The 26,274-nt window shown below is 50.3% G+C and overlaps 2 protein-coding genes across 5 annotated transcripts in view; one reads left to right on the plus strand and one right to left on the minus strand.

Annotated features, from left to right (window-relative positions):
- Positions 1–26,274, minus strand: part of LOC123769434 (putative fatty acyl-CoA reductase CG5065) — a 274,956-nt gene that overhangs the window by 122,763 nt on the left and 125,919 nt on the right. For all 4 annotated transcript variants that reach the window (XM_069308829.1, XM_069308832.1, XM_069308830.1 and 1 more), the window contains exon 2: positions 663–2,142. In XM_069308829.1, the coding sequence (XP_069164930.1) occupies positions 663–857 (195 nt within the window). In that variant the 5' untranslated portion in view covers positions 858–2,142. The remainder of the gene's footprint in view (positions 1–662; positions 2,143–26,274) is intronic.
- LOC123769570 (uncharacterized PPE family protein PPE40-like) lies at positions 8,693–17,727 on the plus strand. The gene is made up of 2 exons (XM_045760815.1): positions 8,693–8,757; positions 17,166–17,727. The coding sequence occupies exons 1-2, from the start codon at positions 8,693–8,695 to the stop codon at positions 17,725–17,727; spliced, it is 627 nt and encodes a 208-aa protein (XP_045616771.1).

The following is a 26,274-nucleotide window of genomic DNA, read 5'->3' on the forward strand; positions in this document are numbered from 1 at the left end:
CCTCCTGGCGTGGGAGTACTCGTAGTAACCATCACCACCACAGGTTATATACCCACCTACAACAAAATGACAACTTAGAAATCGGAACTATTGAGTTGGACAAACCGGAAAAGTATCTTTTACTTGTGTTTGTTTGACAAAGCTTAACTAAATTGCTAAGCTTCCCAGGCCCAATACATGATATGTGAGGCCTAATATATAATACATATGTGTACTACACTAGGCCCAGGAATATTTCAGTTTGTGTCTTAGCCTCGTTTATTTTAAAAGAATTGCTTACTAGTCAGTATACTACTATGTAAAAGCTTAGAACATGCTAATCCTGACTACTGACGATGGTCACAATAGGTACTATCTCAACAGGAGGATGGCTTGGCTGACGTGGTAGTCCCAACTGGGTAAGGTAACGTATCACCAAAAAGTGCTAACCCATTACAACTATAAAGCACCCTCAGGGATATGAGGACGGGATGAAGGCATGATGCCTAACCACTTGGATCATCGGGGATCGAACGCCGACCGTGCAAGACACAAGAGCCACTCTCTTCCCCCAGTCCAGGCACTTCATGAGGCCAGGGGTACTACCCATCCACCCATGCTTTACGGTACCCTTGCCACATGCCAGGGCCTCACCCAAGAGCAGAAACTAGTGTATGTGTTACCTTAGAGTTGAGGAGCTCTTCGAGTCGGGCCTTGACGTCGTGTCCGCCCTTGGGTCTCATGAGGAGGTAGATGGTGGCCACTTGTGGGCACGACCTGAGCAGCTTCTCCACCAGCACCTTGCCCATGAAGCCCGTCGCTCCCGTGATCAGTACACACCGATCATGGAAGAAGTCCGCTACGGCACTTCCACTCATCTTTACAAGAGGCTTTACAACCCCAACTATACAACTACACTTCACTATAAAACTACGCTCGTAGTCTCCGGGAAATGGCAGTCACCCTCAGCTCCTCAGGTCATGTATGGAGGTGAGGTAGTTGTTCTGCTTCACTTTCCTTCACTGGGGATCTGCTTCTCAGAAATGTCTTTGTGCCACTTTATCCTTTACTTTCAAACACCTTTAAGTTGTGGAGGTGATAGTCACAGCGTTTACTTGGTAGTGCTGAGCGTTGTTACCATCACAGCAAACACCCGGCGGGGTTCCTTAGTCATGCCAACACTTCAATGTTGAAGAAAGCAACACAACTCAAATGTGACCTGTTGTTCTTCGTGAACAAAGACACCGTCACTGTCGCAAGCCCGCCACAGATAACACAGATAACACTTCTCAATACCAACGGGTATTAGTCAAGATTTGATCACAAGTTCGTGTAACGAGAGTGGAATAGATATTGAGTAAGTTGGTAGGGCGTGAGGTGGGAAGAGAGGGAGCGAGAGTGGACCGTGTGAGGCCGAGTTGATGTACTCATGTGACCACAGTGAGGAGAGGGGGAGGCGGGTGCTTGCTTGCCTCTCGCTAGTCAAAGGTAGACTGTGCCGACCCAACCTTCACGGCTCAAACAATCTCTCGCCTCCACTTCGAAAAGAGAAAGTTCACAGTAAACAACAGGAGGGAAAAGGAGCAGGAGGAAGAGGAAAATGAGGTGGGGATGAGGAGTAGTCGGAAGACACGATATATTCTGGTGCAGGTGTTGGCTGTGACCTTGTATGAGCCACGACTGTCACCTCTTGTGGTCTAGGAGATGTTACCTGCTCTCCTTCCTGCCTTCTCCGACTACCACCTGTGTTGGCTTCACAGGTGATCCCTTTGCTGTCTTCAGACGTGTTCCCTTTGTTGGCGGTGTAGGCTTGCTACTCAGGTGCTCTGGAGGTGTGGCTCTTCAGCAGTGTCACCATCTACTGTGGTCGTGGAATGTACTGTCTTCAAGTTGTCAGCTATTTCGTAAAATTTGCGCATGCGACGAAAAAAATATTTCGTAAAATTTGAGGGTTTGAGAAAGTTTGTGCGGTGTTGATCCGTGGACAATGACTTGCCCTGCTGGCGTCTGCGAGGTGGCCGTCTTGTGCCCAGACTTTGTGTTATATGATCCTTGGATCTTGACCTTTTATCGTCAACTTTGGGGTCATGATCGTGGCTAGTTGTGTGACAGTCGTCGTCCAAGGTGCCGCCTATAACCTCCACTGTCACGCCTCCATTGCCCCTGAAGAAAAAAAAACATTATATAAACATCAGCATTTAATAAAGAAAGGAAAAAAGCTTGCAGGCAAGAGTAATTTAAAGTGCCAACTAAACTGTTGGCCGTTAGCACTTGACCATTGTCTTCCAGACCACCACCAGCTTTCCCAAAACCCGGTGATTAACACCCCGCTCAGTGCCTGGTCCTGAGAGTGTCCAGTAGACCAGCGTCTCCTCCGCATCACTTAGTAATCCAAGGACTGCCTCTGTAAGCGTCTCTTACGGTAATATTTGTACTTTCCCTTTCACAGAGAGTGCACACGCACGCCCCTACCCCCCACCACCACCCACTTACCTCACACTCTCCCAACACCGCCAGTCATGCTCAACATGCACAAGAACAATTACCTCACCACTTAAACACTTCCTCCTCAATAACAATACAAAAAACCAGCACCTAGATAGATTAATACAAGATGCTAGCCACAATAGCCTGGGAAGTAACATGTCGTACACTTAGATCGTTGGAGATGCGAACTCGGGTCTCAAATGTACGAGTCACTTTAGCCAGGGGTACTGTGTTGAGTCTTTAAACCTTCCGTGGACCGCCTCTATGGTGGCTATCAGGCACGCTTGTCCAGTGTGGGTATTATATATGGCTGGGTAGTGACAGTGTGGGTATTATATATGGCTGGGTAGTGACAGTGTGGGTATTATATATGCTGGCTGGTGACAGTGTGGGTATTATATATGGCTGGGTGGTGACAGTGTGGGTATTATATATGGCTGGCTGGTGACACTGTGGGTATTATATATGGCTGGGTGGTGACAGTGTGGGTATTATATATGGCTGGCTGGTGACACTGTGGGTATTATATATGGCTGGGTGGTGACAGTGTGGGTATTATATATGGCTGGCTGGTGACAGTGTGGGTATTATATATGGCTGGCTGGTGACAGTGTGGGTATTATATATGGCTGGGTAGTGACAGTGTGGGTATTATATATGGCTGGCTGGTGACAGTGTGGGTATTATATATGGCTGGCTGGTGACAGTGTGGGTATTATATATGGCTGGATGGTGACAGTGTGGGTATTATATATGGCTGGGTGGTGACAGTGTGGGTATTATATATGGCTGGGTAGTGACAGTGTGGGTATTATATATGCTGGCTGGTGATAGTGTGGGTATTATATATGGCTGGGTGGTGACAGTGTGGGTATTATATATGGCTGGGTAGTGACAGTGTGGGTATTATATATGGCTGGCTGGTGACAGTGTGGGTATTATATATGGCTGGCTGGTGACAGTGTGGGTATTATATATGGCTGGATGGTGACAGTGTGGGTATTATATATGGCTGGGTGGTGACAGTGTGGGATATATGGCTGGGTAGTGACAGTGTGGGTATTATATATGCTGGCTGGTGATAGTGTGGGTATTATATATGGCTGGGTGGTGACAGTGTGGGTATTATATATGGCTGGGTGGTGACAGTGTGGGTATTATATATGGCTGGCTGGCTGGTGACACTGTGGGTATTATATATGGCTGGGTAGTGACAGTGTGGGTATTATATATGCTGGCTGGTGACAGTGTGGGTATTATATATGGCTGGCTGGCTGGTGACACTGTGGGTATTATATATGGCTGGGTAGTGACAGTGTGGGTATTATATATGGCTGGGTGGTGACACTGTGGGTATTATATATGGCTGGGTAGTGACAGTGTGGGTATTATATATGGCTGGGTGGTGACAGTGTGGGTATTATATATGGCTGGGTGGTGACAGTGTGGGTATTATATATGCTGGCTGGTGACAGTGTGGGTATTATATATGGCTGGGTGGTGACAGTGTGGGTATTATATATGCTGGCTGGTGACAGTGTGGGTATTATATATGGCTGGGTGGTGACAGTGTGGGTATTATATATGGCTGGCTGGTGACAGTGTAGGTATTATATATGGCTGGGTAGTGACATTGTGGGTATTATATATGGCTGGGTGGTGACACTGTGGGTATTATATATGGCTGGGTAGTGACATTGTGGGTATTATATATGGCTGGCTGGTGACAGTGTGGGTATTATATATGGCTGGGTAGTGACATTGTGGGTATTATATATGGCTGGGTGGTGACACTGTGGGTATTATATATGGCTGGGTAGTGACAGTGTGGGTATTATATATGGCTGGGTAGTGACAGTGTGGGTATTATATATGGCTGGGTAGTGACAGTGTGGGTATTGGGTATGGTTGGTGACACTGTGGTTGTCGGGTATGAGGCCTGGCCCAGGTGCACAGTATGGGGTGCCAGGTGAAGTTGGTGGAGTTGGTGGAGTTGGTGGTGGTGGTGGTGTGGTGGAGCAGGAGAAGGAGAGGTAGTGGAGACGACAGACAATAGCCGCCACACTCCCATACACCACCACCACCACCACTACTCCAATCCATGAAGCAGAGGTACACAAGGCGGAGGCCAGCTCCACTATACGCCCAATATCACGGCACGTAAGACAACAATGTATTATTCATGCCATCACTTACACAAACTTTCTACCTGTTCATGGCCACTCGTCAGTATGGGAGAACACATTAACTTTCCCTGGCCTACACGGCGCCACACTACCAACGGACACCATAGGCCTACACGACGCCACACTACCAACGGACACCATAGGCCTACACGGCGCCACACTACCAACGGACATCATAGGCCTACACGGCGCCACACTACCAAAGACATCATAGGCCTACACGGCGCCACACTACCAACGGACACCATAGGCCTACACGGCGCCACACTACCAACGGACACCATAGGCCTACACGGCGCCACACTACCAACGGACATCATAGGCCTACACGGCGCCACACTACCAACGACACCATAGGCCTACACGGCGCCACACTACCAACGGACACCATAGGCCTACACGGCGCCACACTACCAAAGACATCATAGGCCTACACGGCGCCGCACTACCAACGGACATCATAGGCCTACACGGCGCCGCACTACCAACGGACATCATAGGCCTACACGGCGCCACACTACCAACGGACACCATAGGCCTACACGGCGCCACACTACCAACGGACACCATAGGCCTACACGGCGCCGCACTACCAACGGACATCATAGGCCTACAAGGCGCCACACTACCAATGGACATCATAGGCCTACACGGCGCCACACTACCAACGGACACCATAGGCCTACACGGCGCCGCACTACCAACGGACATCATAGGCCTACACGGCGCCACACTACCAACGGACACCATAGGCCTACACGGCGCCACACTACCAACGGACATCATAGGCCTACACGGCGCCGCACTACCAACGGACATCATAGGCCTACACGGCGCCACACTACCAACGGACACCATAGGCCTACACGGCGCCACACTACCAACGGACATCATAGGCCTACACGGCGTCACACTACCAACGGACACCATAGGCCTACACGGCGCCACACTACCAACGGACACCATAGGCCTACACGGCGCCACACTACCAACGGACATCATAGGCCTACACGGCGCCACACTACCAACGGACACCATAGGCCTACACGGCGCCACACTACCAACGGACACCATAGGCCTACACGGCGCCGCACTACCAACGGACATCATAGGCCTACACGGCGCCACACTACCAACGGACACCATAGGCCTACACGGCGCCACACTACCAACGGACATCATAGGCCTACACGGCGCCACACTACCAACGGACACCATAGGCCTACACGGCGCCACACTACCAACGGACACCATAGGCCTACACGGCGCCGCACTACCAACGGACATCATAGGCCTACACGGCGCCACACTACCAACGGACATCATAGGCCTACACGGCGCCACACTACCAACGGACACCATAGGCCTACACGGCGCCACACTACCAACGGACATCATAGGCCTACACGGCGCCGCACTACCAAAGACATCATAGGCCTACACGGCGCCACACTACCAACGGACATCATAGGCCTACACGGCGCCGCACTACCAACGGACATCATAGGCCTACACGGCGCCACACTACCAACGGACACCATAGGCCTACACGGCGCCACACTACCAACGGACATCATAAAGCTCTGACACGTAATAAGCACAATATTGATGGCTAAACATAAAGACACTGTTGGTACTATTGCACACATTTTACGCGTACTAGTGGCTGTACAAGAATGTAACAATTCTTGTATATATCTCAACAAAAAAAAAAAATTGATCCTCTCTCTGATCTCTGTGAGAGAGGTGAGCCTACCTCCGTCCCAGAGAGGATGGGAGGGGTGAGCCTACCACCGTCCCAGAGAGGATGGGAGGGGTGAGCCTACCTCCGTCCCAGGGAGGATGGGAGGGGTGAGCCTACCACCGTCCCAGAGAGGATGGGAGGGGTGAGCCTACCACCGTCCCAGAGAGGATGGGAGAGGTGAGCCTACCACCGTCCCAGAGAGGATGGGAGGGGTGAGCCTACCACCGTCCCAGAGAGGATGGGAGAGGTGAGCCTACCACCGTCCCAGAGAGGATGGGAGGGGTGAGCCTACCACCGTCCCAGAGAGGATGGGAGGGGTGAGCCTACCACCGTCCCAGAGAGGATGGGAGGGGTGAGCCTACCACCGTCCCAGAGAGGATGGGAGAGGTGAGCCTACCACCGTCCCAGAGAGGATGGGACGGGTGAGCCTACCACCGTCCCAGAGAGGACAGCAGGATGGATATAGTAGAGGGCCCCCATCATCCTGGGGAGGATGGCTGCATCCTTCAACACACACATAAGAAGCAACATATATAATACATATGTTGTATAACTAAATATCTGGAACCATTTCCATCTCTCAAGAAGGAACTATAACTATTAAAACTATATCAATTGTGAACATTATTTGAGTGGTTGGGGAGCCGACCTGAAGACGCAATGCCAGGCGATATCATATGTCAACCAATCCTCAGACGGAGTCTATTCCATCCAGCGGTCGACCCCAAAGACGCATTCATAATTTTTAACATGGTGTTGATTCAAGACAGGAATTTTCTCAAAAATAAATTAATCTTTTAATATATTAACATATTGTGCATAATTAGGCACTGGTTAGGTTAGGTGTTTAGGTTCTGTTGGCGATTATTTGTATTTGTAGTACGTGAGTGAAGTAAGTAAGTAATTATCAAAAGAAGGCACCAAACCGGGAAGGCTATGTAGCACCATCAAATACGCAAAATAATCAGAGGACGCTAAATATCACCAAGGATGCCAATACGAGAACAAAAACGCATAAGGCGAACGATATCAAAAGTATCCGAGTCACCAAGAATTCTATCGAGGGACAGGTGACCGCGAGGGGCGGTCGGAAAGCAAGACACACGCTCGTCCTGGAAGTCAGGACATTCAAGAAGGACATGCACGACCGTAAGAGGGACAATGCAACTAGGACAATAAGGAGCAGGGCGGCGCTCCATCAAGTGACCATGGGTTAAGCGAGTATGGCCAATACGCAACCTCGCCAGAGCTGTTTCCCACCGCCGGTTACGGTGGAAGGAGGACTGCCACGAGGAAACACAACATTTAAGAGTACGTAGCTTGTTACCAGTAACAGACAACCAAGAAGCATGCCAACGGGTAAGGACTGAGGAATGGATAACCGGGTAAAAGTCGGAATACGGAATGCCTTTACGAGAGATGGGACAAGAGCGGACAGCTTCCTTGGCGGCAGCATCCGCACGTTCATTTAAAGACACACCAATATGGCTGGGAACCCAACAAAACTCAACCGACTTAAATTTACTGTGAACGAGAAACAGCCAATGCTGGATCTCGACAACTACTGGATGAACTGGATTAAAGCACCCGAGAGCCATGAGGGCACTACGAGAGTCAACAACAACTACAAAGGAAGATTGACAACAAGAAAGCAGGAGACGAAGAGCATAGAGAATAGCATAAAGTTCCGGTACGTGAGTGAAGCATTTACAGTGTTGTGGTTCGAATAAAATTCGTCAGTGAAGCTTTTGTTCCGGAAGTGTTCGAACGTCATCAGTTGTGAGTCGTGTGTAAACCGTTTTTCCCTCATAAACTGGGGGGTTGGCGGGTGCATGGAATGGACCTTTGTTTATGAAGTCGGGCTGTATATTTCATTGACTTGGACCAACGCAGATGCGAACGAGGGCCTCAAAATACGAGAGTGTTGTCTGGGATAATCCGGGTGAACGATAACGTCACTACCCAGGGTGTCGAGGAGAGCGTCTTGATATTACCATATAGTGCTCAACCTCCTCTCAGCTCCACCATCACCGGCTCCGGAAACCTGTTAACACCCTGGGGTTACCCGGGCGCTAATGTGACCCATGTGTGGAGCGGCGTCACCATGGTGACCCATGTGTGGAGCGGCGTCACCATGGTGACCCAGGTGTGGAGCAGCGTCACCATGGTAACCGGGGGTATACCAACACGTGTATCTCATCTAATCAACAATGTAATGACTGCTGGGTATACACATATCCGTTGGGACAATGGGTAATCCCAGCCATACGAGGACAGCCAGGGCAACTGTGCCACAATGGTGACGGTGAAGAAGTACCGGGGACCTGGTCACAGTTACTCTAGTCGCTTTCACCGTGGAAGGTCTCCTACGCTGCCCCGGGGCTTATCCTCCTAGACAACCTCCCCGCCTCTCCCAACATGCAACTCACAACAGTTTTCTGGGAGAAAACACGGGGGAGTCATTATGACACGGGGGAGTCATTATAACACACGGGGGAGTCATTATAACACACGGGGGAGTCATTATAGCACACGGGGGAGTCATTATAACACACGGGGGAGTCATTATAACACACGGGGGAGTCATTAAAGCACACGGGCGTCATTATAACACACGGGGGAGTCATTATAACACACAGGGGAGTCATTATAACACGGGGGAGTCATTATAACACACGGGGGAGTCATTATAGCACACCGGGGAGTCATTATAACACACGGGGGAGTCATTATAACACACGGGGGAGTCATTATAACACACGGGGGAGTCATTATAACACACGGGAGAGTCATTATAGCACACGGGGGAGTCATTATAACACACGGGGGTCATTATAACACACGGGGGAGTCATTATAACACACGGGAGAGTCATTATAGCACACGGGGGTCATTATAACACACGGGGGTCATAATAACACACGGGGGAGTCATTATAACACACGGGGAAGTCATTATAACACACGGGGGTCATTATAACACACGGGGGAGTCATTATAACACACGGGGGTCATTATAACACACGGGGGAGTCATTATAACACACGGGGGAGTCATTATCACACACGGGGGAGTCATTATAACACACGGGGGAGTCATTATAGCACACGGGGGAGTCATTATAACACACGGGAGACATTATAACACACGGGGGAGTCATTATAACACACGGGGGAGTCATAACACACGGGGGAGTGATTATAACACGGGGGAGTCTTTATAACACACGGGGGTTATTATAGCACACGGGGGAGTCATTATAACACACGGGGGTCATTATAACACACGGGGGAGTCATTATAACACACGGGGGAGTCATTATAACACACGGAGGAGTCATTATAACACACGGGGGAGTCATTATAACACACGGGGGAGTCATAACACACGGGGGAGTCATTATATCACAGGGGGAGTCATTATAGCACACAGGGGAGTCATTATAACACACGGGGGAGTCTTTATAACACACGAGGGTTATTATAACACACGGGGGAGTCATTATAACACACGTGGGGAGTCATAACACACGGGGGAGTCATTATAACACACGGGGGGGAGTCATTATAACACACGGGGGGAGTCATTATAACACACGGGGGAGTCATTATAACACACGGGGGAGCCATTATAACACACGGGGGAGTCATTAAAACACACGGGGGGGGAGTCATTATAACACACGAGGTAGTCATTATAACAAACGGGGGTCATTATAACACACGGGGGGTCATTATAACACACGGGGGAGTCATTATAACACACGGGGGTCATTATAACACACGGGGGAGTCATTATAACACACGGGGGTCATTATAACACATGGGGGAGTCATTATAACACACGGGGGGGTCATTATAACACACGGGGGAGTCATTATAACACACGGGGGGGGGAGTCATTATAACACACGGGTGGAGTCATTGTAACACACGGAGGAGTCATTATAACACACGGAGGAGTCATTATAACACACGGGGGAGTCATTATAACACACGGGGGAGTCATTATAACACACGAGGGAGTCATTATAACACACGGGGGTCATTATAACACAGGGGGAGTCATTATAACACACGGGAGTCATTATAACACACGGGGGAGTCATTATAACACACAGGGGAGTCATTATAACACACGGGTGGAGTCATTGTAACACGGGGGAATCAATATAACACACGGAGGAGTCATTATAACACGGGGGAGTCATTATAACCAACGGGGGTCATTATAACACACGAGGGAGTCATTATAACACACGGGGGTCATTATAACACACGGGGGGAGTCATTATAACACACGGGGGAGTCATTATAACACACGGGGGAGTCATTATAACACACTGGGGAGTCATTATAACACACGGAGTCATTATAACACACGGGGGGAGTCATTATAACACACGGGGGAGTCAGTATAACACACGGGGGGAGTCATTATAACACACGGGGGGAGTCATTATAACACACGGGGGGAGTCATTATAACACACGGGGGGAGTCATTATAGCACACGGGGGGTCATTACAACACACGGGGGTCATTATAACACACGGGGGGGGTCATTATAACACACGGGGGAGTCATTATAACACACGGGAGTCATTATAACACACGGGGGAGTCATTATAACACACGGGGGAGTCATTATAACACACTGGGGAGTCATTATAACACACAGAGGGAGTCATTATAACACACGGGGGGAGTCATTATAACACACGGGGGAGTCATTATAACACACGGGGGAGTTATTATAACACACGGGGGTCATTATAACACACGGGGGGAGTCATTATAACACATGGGGGGAGTCATTATAGCACACGGGGGTCATTATAACACACGGGGGAGGGAGTCATTATAGCACACGGGGGTCATTATAACACACGGGGGAGGGAGTCATTATAACACACGGGGGGAGTCATTATAACACACGGGGGAGTCATTATAACACACGGGAGTCATTATAACACACGGGGGGAGTCATTATAACACACGGAGGAGTCATTATAACACACGGGGGAGTCATTATAGCACACAGGGGAGTCATTATAACACACGGGAGTCATTATAACACACGGGGGGAGTCATTATAACACACGGAGGAGTCATTATAACACACGGGGGAGTCATTATAGCACCCAGGGGTCATTATAACACACGGGGGAGTCATTATAACACACGGGGGAGTCATTATAACACACATGGGGGGGTCATTATAACACACGGGGGAGTCATTATAACACACGGGGGAGTCATTATAGCACACGGGGGAGTCATTATAATACACGGGAGTCATTATAACACATTGGGTGAGTCATTGTAACACACGGGGTGAGTCATTATAACACACGGGGGAGTCATTATAACACACGGGGGAGTCATTATAACACACGGGGGAGTCATTATAACACACGGGGGGAGTCATTATAACACACGGGGGAGTCATTATAACACACGGGGGAGTCATTATAACACGGGGGGAGTCATTATAATACACGGGGGTCATTATAACACACGGGGGAGTCATTATAACACACGGGGGAGTCATTATAGCACACGGGGGAGTCATTATAACACACGGGAGTCATTATAACACACGGGGGAGTCATTATAACACACGGGGGAGTCATTATAACACACGGGGGGGCCATTAAAACACACGGGGGAGTCATTATAACACACGGGGGAGTCATTATAACACACGGGGAGTCATTATAACACACGGGGGAGTCATTATAGCACACGGGGGAGTCATTATAACACACGGGGGAGTCATTATAGCACACGGGGGAGTCATTATAACACACGGGGGAGTCATTATAACACACGGGGGGAGTCATTATAACACGGGGGTCATTATAACACACGGGGGAGTCATTATAACACACGGGGGAGTCATTATAACACACGGAGGAGTCATTATAACACACGGGGGGTCATTATAACACACGGGGGAGTCATTATAACACACGGGGGAGTTATTATAACACAAGGGGGGAGGGAGTCATTATAAGACACGGGGGAGTCATTATAACACACTGGGGAGTCATTATAACACACGGAGTCATTATAACACACGGGGGGAGTCATTATAACACACGGGGGAGTCAGTATAACACACGGGGGGAGTCATTATAACACACGGGGGGAGTCATTATAACACACGGGGGGAGTCATTATAACACACGGGGGGAGTCATTATAGCACACGGGGGGTCATTACAACACACGGGGGTCATTATAACACACGGGGGGAGTCATTATAACACACGGGGGAGTCATTATAACACACGGGAGTCATTATAACACACGGGGGAGTCATTATAACACACGGGGGAGTCATTATAACACACTGGGGAGTCATTATAACACACAGAGGGAGTCATTATAACACACGGGGGGAGTCATTATAACACACGGGGGAGTCATTATAACACACGGGGGAGTTATTATAACACACGGGGGTCATTATAACACACGGGGGGAGTCATTATAACACATGGGGGGAGTCATTATAGCACACGGGGGTCATTATAACACACGGGGGAGGGAGTCATTATAGCACACGGGGGTCATTATAACACACGGGGGAGGGAGTCATTATAACACACGGGGGGAGTCATTATAACACACGGGGGAGTCATTATAACACACGGGAGTCATTATAACACACGGGGGGAGTCATTATAACACACGGAGGAGTCATTATAACACACGGGGGAGTCATTATAGCACACAGGGGAGTCATTATAACACACGGGAGTCATTATAACACACGGGGGGAGTCATTATAACACACGGAGGAGTCATTATAACACACGGGGGAGTCATTATAGCACCCAGGGGTCATTATAACACACGGGGGAGTCATTATAACACACGGGGGAGTCATTATAACACACATGGGGGGGTCATTATAACACACGGGGGAGTCATTATAACACACGGGGGAGTCATTATAGCACACGGGGGAGTCATTATAATACACGGGAGTCATTATAACACATTGGGTGAGTCATTGTAACACACGGGGTGAGTCATTATAACACACGGGGGAGTCATTATAACACACGGGGGAGTCATTATAACACACGGGGGAGTCATTATAACACACGGGGGGAGTCATTATAACACACGGGGGAGTCATTATAACACACGGGGGAGTCATTATAACACGGGGGGAGTCATTATAATACACGGGGGTCATTATAACACACGGGGGAGTCATTATAACACACGGGGGAGTCATTATAGCACACGGGGGAGTCATTATAACACACGGGAGTCATTATAACACACGGGGGAGTCATTATAACACACGGGGGAGTCATTATAACACACGGGGGAGTCATTATAACACACGGGGGAGTCATTATAACACACGGGGGAGTCATTATAACACACGGGGAGTCATTATAACACACGGGGGAGTCATTATAGCACACGGGGGAGTCATTATAACACACGGGGGAGTCATTATAGCACACGGGGGAGTCATTATAACACACGGGGGAGTCATTATAACACACGGGGGGAGTCATTATAACACGGGGGTCATTATAACACACGGGGGAGTCATTATAACACACGGGGGAGTCATTATAACACACGGAGGAGTCATTATAACACACGGGGGGAGTCATTATAACACACGGGGGAGTCATTATAACACACGGGGGAGTTATTATAACACAAGGGGGGGAGGGAGTCATTATAAGACACGGGGGGAGTCATTATAACACACGGGGGGGAGTCATTATAACACACGGGGGAGTCATTATAACACACGAGGGAGTCATTATAACACATGGGGGGGAGTCATTATAACACACGGGGGTCATTATAACACACGGGGGGGAGTCATTATAACACACGGGGGGGAGTCATTATAACACACGGGGGGGAGTCATTATAACACACGGGGGAGTTATTATAACACAAGGGGGGGAGGGAGTCATTATAACACACGGGGGGGAGTCATTATAACACACGGGGGGGGAGTCATTATAACACACGGGGGGAGTCATTATAACACATGGGGGGGAGTCATTATAACACATGAGGGGCTTGGTTACACACTTGTGTCAAGTGAAGGTCGGGTTACCGTACTAGTCATCGCGGCAATGTTACACATTAAGCTACAGGTTGTAACACCAAAGAATACAGTGGTTCAATAACGTGTTGCTTCACACATTGAAGGCAACACTATTATTTGATGAGCAAATTACAGGTGAAAGTTTAAATGTCACTCTGACATCAAACTGGCAAACAGCTTTCACAGTTTCCTAGAAAGCTAACGAGACGTCTACGTCCTTGACTCACAACCGAGAATCCCGGGTATGATCCCCGGGCGGGAGAGAGGGCCAGTTAAGTACGTTTACTTTCAACTGATGCCTCTGTTCACCTAGCAGTAAATAGGTACCCCTTAGTTGAGCACCTACATTAGGCTGTATCCTGGGGATGGTTAGCCACTGGGATAGGGGGACCTCGAGAAGCCTATCAGCTTTACTGTTCACGACTACGGGAAAGTTGGCACCTTTGAACACGTGAACCTTTGTTCAAGTGGGAACACCAGCCCAACACTGTGTTGCACCTGGTGGTAGTGTTGTGAGGAAGGTTGTCCTGCACCTGGTGGTGGTGTTGTGAGGAAGGTTGTCCTGCACCTGGTGGTAGTGTTGTCAGGAAGGTTGTCCTACACCTGGTGGTAGTGTTGTGAGGAAGGTTGTCCTACACCTGGTGGTGGTGTTGTCAGGAAGGTTGTCCTACACCTGGTGGTAGTGTTGTGAGGAAGGTTGTCCTACACCTGGTGGTAGTGTTGTGAGGAAGGTTGTCCTACACCTGGTGGTAGTGTTGTGAGGAAGGTTGTCCTACACCTGGTGGTAGTGTTGTGAGGAAGGTTGTCCTGCACCTGGTGGTAGTGTTGTGAGGAAGGTTGTCCTACACCTGGTGGTAGTGTTGTGAGGAAGGTTGTCCTACACCTGGTGGTAGTGTTGTGAGGAAGGTTGTCCTGCACCTGGTGGTAGTGTTGTGAGGAAGGTTGTCCTACACCTGGTGGTAGTGTTGTCAGGAAGGTTGTCCTACACCTGGTGGTAGTGTTGTGAGGAAGGTTGTCCTACACCTGGTGGTAGTGTTGTGAGGAAGGTTGTCCTACACCTGGTGGTAGTGTTGTGTCACAGTCACCAGTGTTCACTGTAGCAGCAACAGTCGTGGAGACATGTACACGGTAGTTACCTCCAGATAAACAATATGCTCCACGCTCCTCGTAGTCTGGCACTCAGATATGCAGAACCAAAGAGCTCCACAAACATCAATCACCGTCATAAACCACAAGCCAATAAAAACATAATGTGGTGCCAATTGAATGAAACTGGTTGGGTATTTGTACGCCGTGGACAGAGCCTCTGAAGTAGAGGAGTCCCGGGGTGAAGCGTGTATCACAGGTTGCTTGAGGGGAATATGTTGAGAGAAACAATGACCTTGGAGTGAGGGTCACAGTGACTGCTCTCACTAAGAAGTACAACTTGAGTGTCAACAAGAGGATGGAGCCCACGGAGTATGGGACACTTCAAGCACGAGAATAAGGTCAAGCGCACCACATGAGTCGACGGGCAACCAATTAGATCCCTTCACTCAGAGTGTTCGCTAATATGTTTATTGTTTGTGATGTGTCTATATATGTATGAACACGTTGTACTGAACGGGGTGAGAATACCTTGACGAAACTCATCCCTTTCTGTGTATTTTACCCCAATAAACTTTTTTCAATTTTAATTCAATTTCAAAATCGATCCGGGTTGGATTCCAGGATAAGGCGGGACGCTCGCTTAGGTTTCCTTACACCTGGTGCCTCTATTCACCTAGCAATAAATTAATAACCGAGTGGTAATGAACCGTCGCAAGTTGCATGTTGTCAAATGCTCACCTGGCAGTAAACACACACCTGCAAGTTAATCATCACTTGTGGTACGGGCTCACTATATAGCCCGGGCTACATGGACCTTTCCCTCTCAGTAACTAACTCTAAAACAACAAGAACAACAAGAACAGGTGTTGTGGGTGACATGGTGGGGGAGGTGGATGGTGGAGTATGGGGGAGGTGGATGGTGGAGTATGGGGGAGGTGGATGGTGGAGTATGGGGGAGGTGGATGGTGGAGTATGGGGGAGGTGGATACACCCAACATGCTGTGTGTCCGCGACCAGGAGTACCCCAGGGTTGTGACAGTGTCCGGGGCCGGGACAGAGCCGCCTTGAAGGCAGGTCTGAAGGTCCTGCTCACACAACATGACACTCTTCCAACACCCGACCACTCAACACTACATAAATAATACCATAGTATTATACACCTACAGTCATATATATATATATTAATAACAGTGATATATATAGAACTATCTATCGTTCAGCTCATATTCTCTTAGATTACGGTAGAAAAGTTAGCCCAGGTTTAGTAAAAATAAAGGTTGGAAAAAGCTAAATCGAATTGTTTCAAATCATTTTTCTCATGTGATGATTTAGACCTGCGGCCAAGTACTGGAGCGGGTTAGCTTATTCGACGTCCAGGTCTGCCCGGAATACGGAGGACGTTCTCCAGTCATCCCACTCTGACCAGGGTTCGAGCCCCGGGCCGTTCTCACTACCGAAACTAGCACATGTAGACCCTACGCCAGAGAGCGATGCCTCACCACACTACGGAGTCTACACGCTTACCACATCACAAGCACCAACAAGCAAAACCTCACCTACTAGTAAGATAATCTTAATCCCAGTCACAACAGTAACTCCCGACGTCTTCACGGCTACACCTCCCGCTGTCTTCCCAGATGCCTAACATTAAACACCGTCAAGACAGTAGACGGAGACCACGACACGGGACTAACACAAGAGGGAGACCACGACACGGGACTAACACAAGAGGGAGACCACGACACGGGACTAACACAAGAGGGAGACCACGACACGGGACTAACACAAGAGGGAGACCACGACACGGGACTAACACAAGACGGAGAACACAACACGGGACTAACACAAGAGAGAGACCACGACACGGGACTAACACAAGAGGGAGACCACGACACGGGACAAACACAAGACGGAGACCACAACACGGGACTAACACAAGAGAGAGACCACGACACGGGACTAACACAAGAGGGAGACCACGACACGGGACTAACACAAGAGAGAGACCACGACACGGGACTAACACAAGAGAGAGACCACAACACGGGACTAACACAAGACGGAGACCACGACACGGGACTAACACAAGAGGGAGACCACGACACGGGACTAACACAAGAGGGAGAGAACACGACACGGGACTAACACAAGAGGGAGACCACAACACGGGACTAACACAAGAGGGAGACCACGACACGGGACTAACACAAGACGGAGACCACAACACGGGACTAACACAAGAGGGAGACCACAACACGGGACTAACACAAGAGGGAGACCACAACACGGGACTAACACAAGAGGGAGAGAACACGACACGGGACTAACACAAGAGGGAGACCACAACACGGGACTAACACAAGACGGAGACCACGACACGGGACTAACACAAGAGGGAGACCACGACACGGGACTAACACAAGAGGGAGAGAACACGACACGGGACTAACACAAGAGGGAGACCACAACACGGGACTAACACAAGAGGGAGACCACGACACGGGACTAACACAAGAGGGAGACCACAACACGGGACTAACACAAGAGGGAGACCACGACACGGGACTAACACAAGAGGGAGACCACGACACGGGACTAACACAAGACGGAGACCACGACACGGGACTAACACAAGAGGGAGACCACGACACGGGACTAACACAAGAGGGAGAGAACACGACACGGGACTAACACAAGACGGAGACCACGACACGGGACTAACACAAGAGGGAGAGAACACGACACGGGACTAACACAAGACGGAGACCACGACACGGGACTAACACAAGAGGGAGACCACAACACGGGACTAACACAAGACGGAGACCACGACACGGGACTAACACAAGAGGGAGACCACGACACGGGACTAACACAAGAGGGAGAGAACACGACACGGGACTAACACAAGACGGAGACCACGACACGGGACTAACACAAGAGGGAGAGAACACGACACGGGACTAACACAAGACGGAGACCACGACACGGGACTAACACAAGAGGGAGACCACGACACGGGACTAACACAAGAGGGAGACCACAACACGGGACTAACACAAGACGGAGACCACGACACGGGACTAACACAAGAGGGAGACCACGACACGGGACTAACACAAGAGGGAGAGAACACGACACGGGACTAACACAAGACGGAGACCACGACACGGGACTAACGAGGGAGAGAACACGACACGGGACTAACACAAGACGGAGACCACGACACGGGACTAACACAAGAGGGAGACCACGACACGGGACTAACACAAGAGGGAGACCACAACACGGGACTAACACAAGACGGAGACCACGACACGGGACTAACACAAGAGGGAGACCACAACACGGGACTAACACAAGAGGGAGACCACGACACGGGACTAACACAAGAGGGAGAACACGACACGGGACTAACACAAGAGGGAGACCACAACACGGGACTAACACAAGAGGGAGACCACGACACGGGACTAACACAAGAGGGAGAACACGACACGGGACTAACACAAGAGGGAGAACACGACACGGGACTAACACAAGAGGGAGACCACAACACGGGACTAACACAAGACGGAGAACACGACACGGGACTAACACAAGAGGGAGACCACAACACGGGACTAACACAAGAGGGAGACCACAACACGGGACCAACACAAGAGGGAGAGAACACGACACGGGGACTAACACAACAGAGACAAAAGCCCGGAGAGCAGTGCGAGGTGAACAGTGCCAGACATGTGAAAGTTGTGATGGGATAAAGTACCTGGTACTGTTGGTACTTTCTTGGGACACGCTCTCCCCCACCTCTCATACTGAGTACTTCTCCTCCACCACCAGGACTGCTGCTCAGTCACTATACGACTGCTGCTCAGTCACTATAGGACTGCTGCTCAGTCACTATAGGACTGCTGCTCAGTCACTATAGGACTGCTGCTCAGTCACTATAGGACTGCTGCTCAGTCACTATAGGACTGCTGCTCAGTCACTATAGGACTGCTGCTCCATTACTATAGGACTGCTGCTCCATTACTAAGGCTGCTGCTCTGGTGATCAATCTCTAGTAGTATTGGTTAACTACATGGACTACTACTCAACTACTAGGATTGCTACTCAACCACTAGTACTATTGGTAAAGTACTAGGACTACTAATCAACCACTAGGGCTGCTGGTCAACCACCTCTACTACTGGTCAACCATTAAACCAACCTAGCCTAACCTACCCAGCTGCTGTGATATTCCAACTCTGCTTGTGGTGGTCGTCGGTAAGGAGCTGCAGCAGAGGTTAACACCAGCTTCACCTCACCAACATCAACCAACTTTCAACCAAAAATTACCGCAGTACAGACATAAGCTTCCCAGCCCACAAGTCACACCTACAGTTCCTTTACCTTTCAAAGATTTCGAGGATCAACGTCCCAGCGGCCCGGTCTCCGACTATGCCTCCTGGTTGCTAGTCTCATCAACCAGGGTATTGGGGGCGGCTGCTCGCAGTCTGACATATAAGTCACAGTCTAAGGTAGGCCGAACCTACATGGGCTCTTGTGTGGCATAACCTACATGGGCTCTTGTGTGGCATAACCTACATGGGCTCTTGTGTGGCATAACCTACATGGTAAGGTAATCATCAAAAGAAGGCACCAAACCAGGAAGGCTGTGTAGCACCATCAAAGTGCGAAATAATCAGAGGGCGCTAAATATCACCAAGAATGCCAATACGAGAACAAAAACGCATAAGGCGAACGATATCAAAAGTATCCGAGTCACCAAGAATTCTATAGAGGGACAGGTGACCGCGAGGGACGGTCGGAAAGCAAGACACACGCTCGTCCTGGAAGTCAGGACATTCAACAAGGATATGCACAACTGTAAGAGGGACAACGCAATTCGGATAATAAGGAGCAGGGCGGCGCTCCATTAAGTGACCGTGGGTTAAGCGGGTATGACCAACCCGCAGCCGTGCCAAAGCAGTTTCCCACCGCCGGTTACAGGGGTAGGAGGAAGGCCACGGGGACACACTACGTTTGAGAGTACGCAGCTTGTTACTAACCACAGAGGACCAACAACCCTGCCAACGGGCAAGAATGGAAGAATGAATAACAGGATAAAAGTCGGAATAAGGAATACTTTTACGGGAGATAGGACAAGAATGGATAGCTTCCTTAGCGGCAGCATCCGCACGCTCATTGAAAGAAACACCAATATGGCTGGGAACCCAGCAAAACTCTACTGATTTAAATTTACTAGAAATAAGAAACAGTCACACCAATATGGCTGGGAACCCAGCAAAACTCTACTGATTTAAATTTACTAGAAATAAGAAACAGTCAATGTTGAATCTCGATGACCACCGGATGGACAGAATTAAAGGACCCTAGAGCCATGAGGGCACTACGAGAATCAACTACAACCACAAAGGAGGAATGAGAATGAGAAAGCAAGAGAGAAAGAGCATAGAGAATAGCATAAAGTTCCGCCGTAAAGACGCTAGCCTCCGAAGGGAGGCGACACATATAAGTACGGTCAGGAAAAACAACAGAGTAGCCCACACCGTCCGCAGACTTAGACCCATCAGTGAACATGGAAATAGAGTGGGAGTGCGAAGAAAAGTGCTCAAGGAAGAGGCTTTTCAGAATAGTAGGAGGGGTAAAGGCTTTAGTAATACAAGTCAAGGACGTACAAAACTTGGGAAGGGGGACTCTCCACGGAGGTAAGGAAGGAACAATGCGAGGAGAAACATTAGAAATATGAACAGAAAGAGAATCCTGTAAGCGAGATAACCGGACAGAAAGTGGGACACAATGAAGAGGAGCAGGAACCACAGGAGGAAGAAAAGTCAATGCACGACAGAGGCGAGAGGAAGGATGTTGTAAGGACCGCGCAAGATAGTGAAGACAGTAGCGATCACGGCGGTCCTGAAGAGAGAGAAAGCCAGTGTCAACATACAAACTAAGGGCGGGAGTCGAACGAAAGGCACCAGAGCTGAGACGCAACCCAGTATGGTGCAAAGCATCAAGACGGCGAAGAGTAAAAGGAGAAGCAGAAGAGTATGCAGAGCAACCATAATCGAGTTTAGACAGGACGAGAGAGGAGTGCAAATAGAGGAGCGTGCGCCTATCCGCTCCCCAAGAATTATGGGACAAAACCTTAAGGAGGTTAAGGGCCTTAGAGCATTCAACTCAGAGGTAAGAGATATGGGCTGACCAAGACAAACGAGTGTCAAAGACCAACCCCAAAAGCTTCGCAGAATCCCTGTACACAATGGGATGACCATAAAGCGACAAAGAGGGACGAAGAACGACATGCTTCCGAGTAAAAGTCATAGCACAAATCTTAGACGCAGAGAACTTGAAGCCATGATCGGTGGCCCAAGACAACACGGCATCAATCGCAAGTTGAACCCGCTGTTGAGGGAGAGGGGAATCATCACCCCGACAGCAAAGGGTAAGATCATCAACATAGAGAGCAGAGAAGACGCCAGAAGGAAGAGAGGAAAGAAGACCATTGAGGGCAACTAGAAAAAGAGTAGTGCTCAGAACACTACCCTGGGGAACACCCTCATACTGCTGAAAAGGGGCAGAGAGAGCAGTACCAAACCGCACACGAAAGGAACGATGAGAGAGGAAGCTCCGGAGGAAGAGAGGGAGGTTCCCACGAAGGCCAAAAGAATGAAGTTGAGACAGAATATGATACCGCCAGGTAGTGTCGTAAGCCTTTTCCAGGTCAAAAAGGACGGCAACAACGGAGGTCTTCGCAGCAAAAGCAGTACGAATATAGACCTCCAAGTACACCAGGACATCTGTTGTGCTGCGGCACTTGAGAAAACCAAATTGAGAAGGGGTGAGGTGGCGATAGTGCTCTAAGAACTACATCAAACGAACGTTGACCATACGTTCAAAGAGCTTGCAGACACAACTCTTGAGAGCAATAGGGCGGAAGTCCTTGGGGGATGACCCGAGAGACCCTGGTTTCCGAACAGGGAGGACAACAGCATCGAGCCAGCCTTCAGGGACTGACGACGACTCCCAGACCTGATTGTACAGCCTCAGTAAATACTGAGACGTGCACGGAGGGAGATGGCGAAGCATTTCATAATGAATGCCATCGGAGCCCGCTGCCGTAAAACCACAAAGGTCTAGGGCAGATTGAAGTTCAGAGAGAGAGAAGGGATCATTATAGGGAAGGTGAAGATAAGTACAGAAATTTAAAGGACGAGATTCAAGGAGAGGCTTACGAAGAAGGAAGGATTGGGGGAGATGAGAACTAGAACTAACAAGAGGAGAAATGGGAACCCAGTTCGGTCGCAACCTGCAATGGGTCCGCCACAAGAGTACCATGAAGGCAAAGGACCGGTGAGACATCGGGAACGAACTTACCCGCAATCTTGCGGATACGCTTCCAGACCAGTGGAAGAGGTGTTTCGGACGTAACGGTGGAGACATAAGACTCCCAGCAAGCACGTTTAGCCACACAGATGGTCCTACGGGCCACCACACTCGCCTTCCGAAACAAAAGAAAAGACTCAACCGTCTGCTGGCGGCGATGTCTCTTCCAGGCTGCACGCTTACAGCGGACAGCCCGGCACAGTCCAAACTCCACCAGGAAACGCACTTCCGTGTTCACCGAGAGGAATAGAGTGGAGGGCAGCGTCAAAGACAGTGCCATGAAAAAGAAGGAGGGCGCGAGGGAGAGGTAAAACAGAGAGGTCGGAAATAGTAGCACGGAGAGTAAAGAGGCGCCAGTCAGCCTCGGCAAACCGCCACCTAGGGAAGGAGAGAGGAGGGCGAAAGGAGAAAAAAGTGACAAGGATAGGAAAATGGTCACTGCCATGGAGGTCATCAAGGACTCGCCACCCGAAATCTAAGGAAAGGGATGACAAGCACAGAGAAAGATCGAGACAAGAAAGGGAGCGAGTCCGAGAGTCCAAATGAGTGGGCTCACCAGAATTAAGAAGGGACAGGGAAGAAGAGAGGATGAAAGGTTCAAGGAGGCGACCCCGGGTGTTTGTCAGCACATCACCCCAAAGGGCATGACGACAACTGAAATCACCCAGCAGGAGCACAGGCTCCAGCAAGGAGTCTAGGAGGTGTTTAAGATCGGGAAGAGAAAGTGGAACAGTGGGGGGTAGATAAATAAAACAAACCGTGTACCATCTACGCACAAAGATACGGGCGGCAGGACAGTGGAGAGGCGAGGAAAAAAGTAATGGGACAAAGGGAACTTCCGAACGAATCAAGAGAGCAGAAGAATTATGAACCCCAGTGACAGCTGGGGGAGGGGAAAGAAAAGAATAGCCACGGAAGCGACCAGGACGAGAACCAAGCATCGGCTCCTGGAGACAGACACAAAGGGGCGAAAACTGTGAAATGAGAAGTTGGAGGTCAAGGAAATTGGCGTAAAATCCACGGATGTTCCACTGGAGAAAAGACATCAGCAAAGAGAGAGAGGAGAGCAACAGAGAGCAAAGAAGAAACAAAGATGAAGAAGGAACACAGCATGCACAGGATCAGGGTCAGCGAAGTCAGGGTTAGGGGGAATGGGTAAACTGAGTAAAGAAGGAGGGCAAGAAGCGGGAGGACGGACCAGAGGCGGACGAGCAGGGTCTGGAGGAGAAGGAAGGGGGAGGAGGGGGGGGCAGAAAGAGGGGAGCGCACCTCAGCAAGGGCAGTAACCGAGATGGAACCAGGGGCTAAAGAAACCCCCACAGTAGGAATAGGGGGCACCACCACCGAAGTGGGAGGGGAAGGAATGATAGAATCAGAGATAGGGGGTGAAGAAGAAAGCGAAACTTTCTTACCGACAGGGGAGGAGGAAGGAGAGGCGCCAGGTTTCCGCTTCTGACTCAAAGATACAGGCGTCCCAGCAGCAACGTACTGGGCAACAGACTCCAGTGTCTCGATAGGAGAAGAAGATCGAGAGCGAGCAATACAACCATCAGGAGAGCGACGGACGTCGGCCCGCACAGTCAGGCGGCGTGGAGAGCCAAGAGACGGAGGAGAAGGACGGGAAGGAGGACTAGAAGGAGAGGAAATAGAAGACACAGGAGACGTGACAGACTGGGTAGAAAAAAGGGGAGCCCTAGACAGAGAACCAGGAGGGGGACCCTTAGGAACAGAACGGAGGGAAACAGGGGAGGTGGTGGTGGGTGTGTCCGGGTCTAAGGCTCGGAAACGGTTGTGAGACTGAGAAAGGTGGGAAGGACAAGGAGGGGAAGAGCGCACCACACGAGCATAGGAAACGCCAGCGAAAGAGGGGAGACGATGAACTTGGCGCCGAGCCTCAGGAAAAGACAAACGGTCTCGGTGCTTCAAGCTGAGGACAGCCATCTCAAGTTTGTAGCGAATACATGCACGGGAGAAAGTAGGGTGGGCCTCACCGCAATTGAGGCAGCGGGCCTGGGAAGAAATGCACTCTAACTTAGAGTGACCCTCGCCTCCACACTGGGGACAGAGAGAGACAGGACTAGAGCATTTGAGGGTACCATGCCCAAACCTCCAGCACTTACCGCAGAGCCTCGGAGAGGGAATATATTCCTGAACGGAGCATCTGACACCAGCAAGAATGACAGAGGGCAGAAGGGACCTACCATCAAAGGTAACCTTCACAACCCTAAGGGGCAGACGGCGATGACCACGAGGGGGACGAGTAAATGTATCCACTTGGAGTACAGAATGACCCTGAGCCTCGAGGATATGCTTGATATCCTCGTGGCAGTCCTTGAGATCCCTAACACCGGTCGCAACATGGTGCGGGAGGAGAACAGTGCCAACACTGGCATTCAATCGGGCGCTCTTCGAGACCCGAACAGGGGTCTCGCCAAGGCAGGATAAGACGGCCAAGCGGGCGGCCGCATCCTGAGAAGGAGCAGCAACGACACGGGTACCAAGACGAGTGGGGTTGGTGATAGAGGCATCCACGGAATCGACAAGATGCCTATGAAGGGAAAAATCATCAGGAGTTAAATCCAAAGGTTGGAGGTCAAAGTATTTGGTCCACGTATCAGGACCAAACAAAGCATGGAACGAAGTAGGATGGGAAGGGAGCATACGAGAGCGGCCATGACGGGGACGACGATGAGAACTCTTAGAGAGAGACGGGTCGAAAGGTGCAGTAGTCACAAGAAAAGATGGAGCCGTGCAAGGGGACGAGATAGTCACCACAGCAGGCTTGGGGCTCGACCCAACCAGAGAGGAGGGAGGGGAGCAGGGAGGAAGAGTCCGGTCTGGGCCTAAACCGGGTCCCGTAGCGGGGGCTCCAGATCCCGGTCTTCCAGGACGGTCCGACTCAGGGGCCTGGTCGCCCACCCCATGAGCCTGGGTAATAGAAGGCAAGTCGTTATCCATACAGCAAACCAAACAAAAGAGATGGGACCTGGAACCAAGGGATACCACCTACCAGGGCAGCCAGGGAGGCCGAGCGCAGGCCAGTGCAGGATGGGTGTGTCGTCCCCAGCGGTGCTCCCCCTTTTCAACAGGGGAGTCCTACTACTTCGTTCATTCTCCCACACTGGTGCTAAGACCCCAGTTTCCCTATCGGCTCAGCCTGGACACCCAACCATCCACTCAGGGCGGCCTCTCACAGGCGACCCCTCCAGCGGGTGGTCCGATGGCTCACAAGGCCCCTACATGGTGCCCTTTAGCACGTACACCACCCAAAGAGGGGGCAGGAGAGGGGGCACAGGCAACCCA

The sequence above is a fragment of the Procambarus clarkii genome, chromosome 63 (assembly GCF_040958095.1).
Source record: "Procambarus clarkii isolate CNS0578487 chromosome 63, FALCON_Pclarkii_2.0, whole genome shotgun sequence".
Classification (NCBI taxonomy): Eukaryota; Metazoa; Arthropoda; class Malacostraca; order Decapoda; family Cambaridae; genus Procambarus; species Procambarus clarkii.

What these genes read in the sequence shown, in the direction of transcription:
- LOC123769570 (XM_045760815.1), top strand. Translation starts at nt 8,693, where the DNA reads ATGGTGACGGTGAAGAAGTACCGGGGACCTGGTCACAGTTACTCTAGT. An exon ending in AGTCGCTTTCACCGTGGAAG is followed by an intron (nt 8,758 to 17,165) that starts GTCTCCTACGCT and finishes TCTTAATCCCAG; the next exon opens with TCACAACAGTAACTCCCGAC.